The sequence below is a fragment of the Nicrophorus vespilloides genome, unplaced genomic scaffold (genome assembly GCF_001412225.1).
Source record: "Nicrophorus vespilloides isolate i.1.1-1 unplaced genomic scaffold, Nicve_v1.0, whole genome shotgun sequence".
Taxonomy (NCBI): domain Eukaryota; kingdom Metazoa; phylum Arthropoda; class Insecta; order Coleoptera; family Silphidae; genus Nicrophorus; species Nicrophorus vespilloides.
Window position 1 is genome coordinate 1 of NW_017098994.1, and position 6,716 is coordinate 6,716.

Sequence of the window (6,716 nt, forward strand, 5' to 3'; positions counted from 1 at the left end):
AACAGATAGAATGAAGCCAATAGATGCATATGAAAGCTGAATGTTTGAGGAATCTAGTAAGTATCGATATATTGCTGTGGTTTTAGCCGTTTGGGTGTAATTCGTGTTCAAACTTTAAAAAATTCTCCCGCTTACATACCCTACATTAAATTACCAACGTAGACAACCAAATGTACCAATATGAATTAAGTGATTCATTGCCCGGTTTTGACAAATCTGATATTCCTTTTTGGTTAGGAAGTAAAGTTGTTTTATATACATTTATTTTCATTTAACAGCGAGTAAACAGCAAGAATGGCTGATCCGGAATTGGAAGAACTCAGGAAGCAGAGGCTCGCCCAGATGCAATCACAATTTAAGGTATTTTCGTTTAGAGGTTAAAGACAGGACATCCCCCTTATGGTTGAATCTTTGCTTCAGGGTGGAGATCAACAAAGCGCAGCTAAAGCTCAAGAAGACGCGAGGGCACAGGAGGATGCAAAACACTCGATTCTCTCACAGATTCTGGATCAGTCAGCCAGGGCTAGATGTAAGTAGCAAACAAAGATAATCGTTGCTCAATTGATTAGAGTAATCTTTGTTTTAGTGAACACATTATCTTTGGGAAAGCCCGAGAAGGGTAGAATGGTTGAGAACATGTTGATCAGGATGGCACAGTCGGGTCAGATTCGAGGGAAGATCAGTGAAGCAGATTTCATTGGAATATTGGAGAGTGTAAATTCGCAGATGCCCCAGAACAAGACGTCGGTGAAATTCGATAGACGCAGGGCCGCCTTCGATTCAGATGACGACGATTTTTGATTGTCTATAAATTTCAATTGTTTTCAAGCGCTTGCTTATTTTTAAATGTTTAAGAAATAACATCTAATACTCTTTCAATACACCTATTTTTATTTCATAATAAATTCATTAATGTAATTACAAATTTGATGATTATTACTTCTGCAAGAAGGGCAAGTGTTAAAGCGTATCCTTGCGCGAACACACACACAGAACCCAAGGAATGACACAACAATGAATTTAATTAAACACCACATTTATTGACTAGATCATAGCTCTCTTTGTTTTTGTTTTTTTTGGTACTTTTACTCTCGCTTCTCGTGGGAATCTACGAAATACGGAATTAAAATGTTAATGAAACAATTGGATGTGTTGAATTTACCTTCGTCCTCTTCTTCATCCGCATCTAAGATATCGGAGCAACAAATGGAATAGAGAATTAACGAGAGGAAGCCAAATGGAAGGCCAAATAGTACAGTGGTCAAAACAGGATTTCCTCTCCACATTTCAGCGAGCGAAGATCTTGCCTCAAAATAATACCTGTATAATTGTACTGTATAGCTGTTTCCTCCGTAAGTCTAAAAAGAGATTGTTGAATTGATTCGTTTTTGATCGAATAAAGCAAGTGTATTTACTGTAACGCTTTGGTTGTAAATCCTTTCCAAGAACAAATCGACTGCTGCTGCGGTGAGCTGAGCCGGATCGTCTTCAGGAATATGATGATGGTTCGTCGTCGAATTGAGGACGAGCAAGTACGGAAGAGGAAGGACAGTCATGGCAATGCTGTTAGCCAATTCGGGACTTGCGATCCAACCGAATTGGAAGTTCTTGTGGAACTTGTCGCGTTTCTTACGAATCACCGATTCCACCATGTCGCGAAACTCAATCATCTCCGCGGGAATTTCACGCAGCTTGTTCTCTTCGACCACAACTAAAACTAGGTACTTCTTCGTTTGCATTATGTCGTTTATGTTGCCTCTGGTGATTTTCGGGAACGTCTCGAATCTCTCCTCGTTGATCCAATTGTACATGGTATCATTCAAATCTTTGGCATCAGCGACAGAATTACCGGAATCGACTACAATCAATTTTGTTTCAATAGATATGGTATTCTAGAAATTATAATTATTTACCTGAGTAAAAATAATGAAGGCTCTCCTTGTATACAAAAACGGCAGGTAACTCATCAATATCTACATGCTGCTTAGCGATGTCCGTACTAGCTGAATAGAAAAATCCGTGCGCTTGCAATCGCGTAGCCACGCCGTGATAAACATTCCAAAGAGGTCCATCCTGAGATCCAACGTACATGAAGAAAAGCTGATGCGCCGTTTTAATACTATTCATGCTGTCCGCCCTAGTTAACTCTTGCACAGGGGGTCCCGACATCCTCTTAGCAAAGTTAAGGATATCATCTTTGGTTCTATCACCGTGGAAGGTGTATTCATCTTCTCCCTTGATGCTGCAAACGAAAAAAACCATTAACTCCAAATCAAACAAAAATTAGGCTTAATTTACAATTTGATAGTTGGAAACCCAGAGACTTTGAACTCTGAGGTTATAGATGTGAAACGAGTGCAATCAATCCTTCCCACTCTTATATTGGTTTTGTACAGAGATTGAGCGACATGAGCCCAGACAGGTTCAAGCCTCTTGCAGTGGCCACACCACGGCGCATAGAACATGACCAACCAGTGGCCCCCATCCTTACGAACATCTGCAAACTTATCGCTCAGCTCTAGCACTCTTGAACTGGAAGACTGTTGAAAAACCACTGCAAGATTCCATTAGTTCCATGCATTTCATTCATTTTTTTTTTATTGATTAATTTACCTATTAGTGTGGCCAAAAACATGAACACTTGCTTCATCTTAACAAAGTACTTCAGCACTTGCGACCTCTATTTTTTTATACCGAATCACTTTGCGCAATTCATAATTCGATTACGAAGGCTTAATTCCATTAAAAAAAATCAAGCTACAATGTAAACAAAATACACTTTATTCAGATTGGACGAAAAAAATAAAGTAGGTGTAGCAATTTAATGCTTATACAACCAATTCGACTTGCTGATGCATACGTTGCATAAAAGTATAATCAATATTTATTGTTCACGCTTATTACGTTATCCATTTTCTCTAATATTCCTTTAAAATCTAAACTTTTTAACTTCTTTTCAATTTGGGACTTATTTGTAGGTTCTTCGTTGATTGTAGAATCTAGTTTTGGGCCATTTTCATGACCATACAAAAGTATGGGCAGAGGCAACCCGTAATGCGAAATGGCCAAATAAGCGTCTTTAGGATGAGATGTAATGCAGTGTATATCGACTTCTTTGTTATAGGGCTTCCAAACGTCTTCTATGGTGCCGTTTTCCGTATTCCAAACGTATAGATCTCCTGATTCACTTCCAGAAAACACGTAATTCCCACAAGTAGAAATTGCAATTTTTGAATGGACCCTGGTAAGAATAATATTTGAATTATGATCTGTTTGTATATTACTTATTACCTGTTATTTCGAGCTCCATGGTAAGTTTGTAAGACGTATCCTGTCTTTATATCAATCATCCGCACTTTATCGTCTCTGCTGTTGACGAACAGCCTCTTCTCTCGTTTATGAAGGATAATTTGATTGATGACGACCTCTTTGAAATCTAACACCAACAATTGCCTGTCCAAAAACAAGAATTAGTATACAATTCAATAAAGTTTAGTATGACTATCAATTACCTCAAAAGCTGCCAATTTTCTTCGTCAAATAACCATATGAGAACGGTTCCAATGGAATCTGAAGAGTACAAGAGATTTCCTGTCTTATTGGAGCACACGGATGTAACATAGCCTTCGTGTCCTTTCAATTCTTCTCGTAACTCGTAATTACCATCTTTGACAAGACCCCAAATTCGTATATACTGGTCATAACACCCAGTCGCTATTGATGATCCAATAAAGCAACAAGTATAAACGAAAGCGGGATGTGGAAGCATCTACAATTATAAAAAAAAAATATGTATATTTTGTAAGTCCAATTTGATTAGAACTAACTTGAATAAATGTGTGTTTCTCCACGTCCCAAATAGCAACTGTGCAATCAGCAGAAGCTGAAATAACGTATTTATCATTTGGCGACCAAATCAAGCAGTATATCAAGCCTTGGTGACTCGGGAACCATGCTACATCCTCGTTCTCGATGATCTGAAAATCTCTATATAAATTAAAGTATTTCACAAATAAAAAATACTTTGATTACCGAATAAATCATGATGTTGTAAACATTATCTTCCAAAGCACAATAAGCCAAGTGATTTCCCAAATTGCTAAAAGCCATTAAAAAACAACCATCTTCTCCGCCCTCAATTTTCTGCACCAATCTATTTGGTATTTTGCAGATTTGATGGTCAACTTTATCCCAGCTGATTGGATTCTCCGTTATATGTTTTTCTTCTATTAACTGACTCTTACCAACTTCCTTTTGGTAAGGATTATTTGAGCGCAAAGTGGAAGATTCTTGTGGCATCGTTACACCTTTTACGGTGACGTGCAAAGTGGAAGGATACTTTTGGTAATTCTTTTTCGACCACAGATCGAAAATCTCGCATTGGTTCGCGTTGTAGATCTTCATTTTCTTCGGCGCGAACAGTTGCAAGCGGACGCTTCTCTCGAGATTCGTCGGATGCAGATTTAGGAAAGCCCACGCTATTCTATACCAACCTTAAATCATTCCCATATAAATCGAGTTTAATGGATTCATTAACTATACCTTCTTTTCTGGAAAAGTCCATGACTTCGAATAACATTAGTAAATCCGGTGAACTCTTTAAATACTCTAAATCCTCGTTGATCATAATGTTTTCCTCCCAATTAGGATGCAACGATCTAGAATATATTTAAATGTATTATAATTAAACTTTTCGCATGTTCAAATATTACCTATTTTCTTGCAAGTCGTAAGCGCGTGTCATGATCGGTCCAATATAATCAATCTGCTTGTTCTCGTAGTAAAACAGAGCGGCTCTGCTCTTATCCGATTTCTTCAAATAATCACCGGTTTTCCCATCGACCAAATGTATCTTCACCACCGGATGTATCACGTACGAATCCAGTTTCAATCTGTCCGTGCGATGCACGCAGACATTCAAGATTTTCTCGTATCCGTAAACTGTCCCTTTCTGAGGCACCCGCGTCCTAGGTTTAGGTTTGACCGTCGCTTTCGACTTTCTCGGTTTCGGTTTAATTTCATCCTCGTAACTCACCTCCTCCTCCTTTGATATAGAATCCAAAGACTTCTGCGATTCTTTACTTTCAACATTCTTCTGTTTTCGTTTCAAAGTTTCAATATTTTGTTTAGGAATATTTCGTGGTTTTATTTTCGGTTTACTAGATGGTTCATCATCCGTGGATTCATTTGTCTTTATACATTCTTCATTTTTTATATTTGATTTAACGTAAGTATCATCGTCTTCGTCGGTGGAATCGACTGGTAATTTTGAATTGTTAATAATGGAATTGTTATCTTCGTCTTTTGTAATTGAAGACTTGCTGGAGGATTCCGGTTTCGCGTAAATCTCGACCAATTTGCTGTCATCATCGGTTGATTCGATCGGTTTCCTTACATTTACCTTTCTTTTAACTCTCGACTTATCACCTTCATCATCTGAAGAAGAATGATTGGATTCTATTGGTTTCTTTACCTTCACTTTCATCTTATTATCTTCAGAGCGCTCGTCTATTTTGCTTTGCTGATTGTCGGATTTTCCATCGAGCAACCTGCGCCTAGGTTTGGGGATTGGAACCTTCGCTTCTGTCGCGTCCTGCAGGAACTTGTCCATGATGTAAGCCTTATCCTCCGACGCGTTGGAGATTCCTCCATCGCTGACCACCTCCACCTCCTCAACCAGATTCTGCTTGGACTTGGACTGCGATTTCTTACGCAGAGCGGATTTCAGCAACGCGTCGAATCGCTCTTTGGTTTGGTTGCGGACGCCGGTCGCGAAAGAAGACATCGCTACAATAATTGAATATTATGGTATTGTTACCATGACGATGATAAAACGTTAGTTCGGTTGCATAAGTCATTAAACCAATTGTTAGGATATCCTATTTACATATGTTATTGTTAGATTTGTAATATTTTAAATGCATTTATTTACTTTTATAACATATAAAATCAATTAAAAGGTTTTTAAATTTTCTAGGGGCGTCAACGTAATTAGCGACAGCTGTTCCCAATGGCTGACGTTCTTCACGCGAAGTCACCAGAAGGAAGAATGCAAGAATCCAGATGGATGGAAAACTGTGCCGTTTCCATCGATGGAAACTTTTTCGGGGCCAATTTTCGCGCGTCGCTCGTTGGAGATTCCGAAACGCTGGGTTACATAATCCTCGGTGGGGCGTGACGTCAGAGCTGGGATATTGGCAGAGACGGAGTTGCTCAGTTCAGTGTCAGACTCCAAGGTTCGACGGTTGTTGAGGGGAAAAGCGAAGGAGATTTGCTCGTGATTTTTTTACATAAATCAGCGAATTCGTGGTAAATTTGCATTGCATTCACATCACCTTAATCGTTTTACTTTGCTTGCAATGTCTTTATGTGAGTTTTTTTATTTTCTGTTTTGTTATTATTTTAATCCATCCATCATTCTTTTTGCACGTTAGCTTCGCACGTACTCTCACGTATTCTCTCCAAAATATTTATATAATAATTATATGTACTTCAATTGAGACAGCAATGTTAATTCAAAGCTTTATTGATCAATCCAACTCGCGATTGCATCATTTACTCGAATAACTGTTTTCCTTACACATTATCCAAATTACGAAAAAACTACAACAACAAAACAATTCATTAATTTACAAAGTAATTAACAAACATCGATTTTAGAGCTAAATTAGTAATAGTTTCGTCGACATACTAAAATTCATGGCAAAACCCAATTT

At 38.2% G+C, this 6,716-nt stretch overlaps 4 protein-coding genes across 5 annotated transcripts in view; 2 read left to right on the top strand and 2 right to left on the bottom strand.

The window, feature by feature from the left end:
* Positions 1–176: 176 nt before the first annotated feature.
* Positions 177–914, top strand: LOC108563808 (programmed cell death protein 5). The gene is made up of 3 exons (XM_017922595.1): positions 177–360; positions 421–529; positions 587–914. Exons 1-3 carry the CDS (start codon positions 295–297, stop codon positions 799–801), a joined length of 390 nt encoding a protein of 129 aa, XP_017778084.1. The 5' UTR covers positions 177–294; the 3' UTR covers positions 802–914.
* A 105-nt stretch (positions 915–1,019) lies between these two features.
* On the bottom strand, positions 1,020–2,759 carry LOC108563807 (protein disulfide-isomerase TMX3). Its single transcript, XM_017922593.1, has 6 exons — positions 2,614–2,759; positions 2,299–2,554; positions 1,914–2,242; positions 1,416–1,858; positions 1,163–1,358; positions 1,020–1,108 (listed from the first exon to the last, which is right to left on the bottom strand). Exons 1-6 carry the CDS (start codon positions 2,648–2,650, stop codon positions 1,086–1,088), a joined length of 1,284 nt encoding a protein of 427 aa, XP_017778082.1. The 5' UTR covers positions 2,651–2,759; the 3' UTR covers positions 1,020–1,085.
* LOC108563806 (jouberin-like) lies at positions 2,759–5,829 on the bottom strand. Its single transcript, XM_017922592.1, has 7 exons — positions 4,713–5,829; positions 4,543–4,658; positions 4,033–4,493; positions 3,828–3,977; positions 3,513–3,769; positions 3,292–3,453; positions 2,759–3,241 (listed from the first exon to the last, which is right to left on the bottom strand). The coding sequence occupies exons 1-7, from the start codon at positions 5,783–5,785 to the stop codon at positions 2,878–2,880; spliced, it is 2,583 nt and encodes an 860-aa protein (XP_017778081.1). The 5' UTR covers positions 5,786–5,829; the 3' UTR covers positions 2,759–2,877.
* Positions 5,830–6,192: 363 nt separating this feature from the next.
* LOC108563809 (HIG1 domain family member 1A, mitochondrial) overlaps positions 6,193–6,716 on the top strand; it is a 2,399-nt gene continuing 1,875 nt past the window's right edge. The window contains exon 1 of one of the 2 annotated variants that reach the window (XM_017922596.1): positions 6,193–6,369. In XM_017922596.1, the coding sequence (XP_017778085.1) occupies positions 6,360–6,369 (10 nt within the window). In that variant the 5' untranslated portion in view covers positions 6,193–6,359. The remainder of the gene's footprint in view (positions 6,370–6,716) is intronic. The other variant, XM_017922597.1, reaches the window with a different exon arrangement.

What these genes read in the sequence shown, in the direction of transcription:
- LOC108563808 (XM_017922595.1), top strand. Translation starts at nt 295, where the DNA reads ATGGCTGATCCGGAATTGGAAGAACTCAGGAAGCAGAGGCTCGCCCAG. An exon ending in AGATGCAATCACAATTTAAG is followed by an intron (nt 361 to 420) that starts GTATTTTCGTTT and finishes TCTTTGCTTCAG; the next exon opens with GGTGGAGATCAACAAAGCGC. An exon ending in TCAGTCAGCCAGGGCTAGAT is followed by an intron (nt 530 to 586) that starts GTAAGTAGCAAA and finishes TCTTTGTTTTAG; the next exon opens with TGAACACATTATCTTTGGGA.
- LOC108563807 (XM_017922593.1), bottom strand. Translation starts at nt 2,650, where the DNA reads ATGAAGCAAGTGTTCATGTTTTTGGCCACACTAATAG. An exon ending in GGGTTTCCAACTATCAAATT is followed by an intron (nt 2,243 to 2,298) that starts GTAAATTAAGCC and finishes TTTCGTTTGCAG; the next exon opens with CATCAAGGGAGAAGATGAAT. An exon ending in CCTTCATTATTTTTACTCAG is followed by an intron (nt 1,859 to 1,913) that starts GTAAATAATTAT and finishes AATTGATTGTAG; the next exon opens with TCGATTCCGGTAATTCTGTC.
- LOC108563806 (XM_017922592.1), bottom strand. Translation starts at nt 5,785, where the DNA reads ATGTCTTCTTTCGCGACCGGCGTCCGCAACCAAACCAAAGAGCGATTC. An exon ending in TACGACTTGCAAGAAAATAG is followed by an intron (nt 4,659 to 4,712) that starts GTAATATTTGAA and finishes AATATATTCTAG; the next exon opens with ATCGTTGCATCCTAATTGGG. An exon ending in AGAAACACACATTTATTCAA is followed by an intron (nt 3,770 to 3,827) that starts GTTAGTTCTAAT and finishes TTATAATTGTAG; the next exon opens with ATGCTTCCACATCCCGCTTT.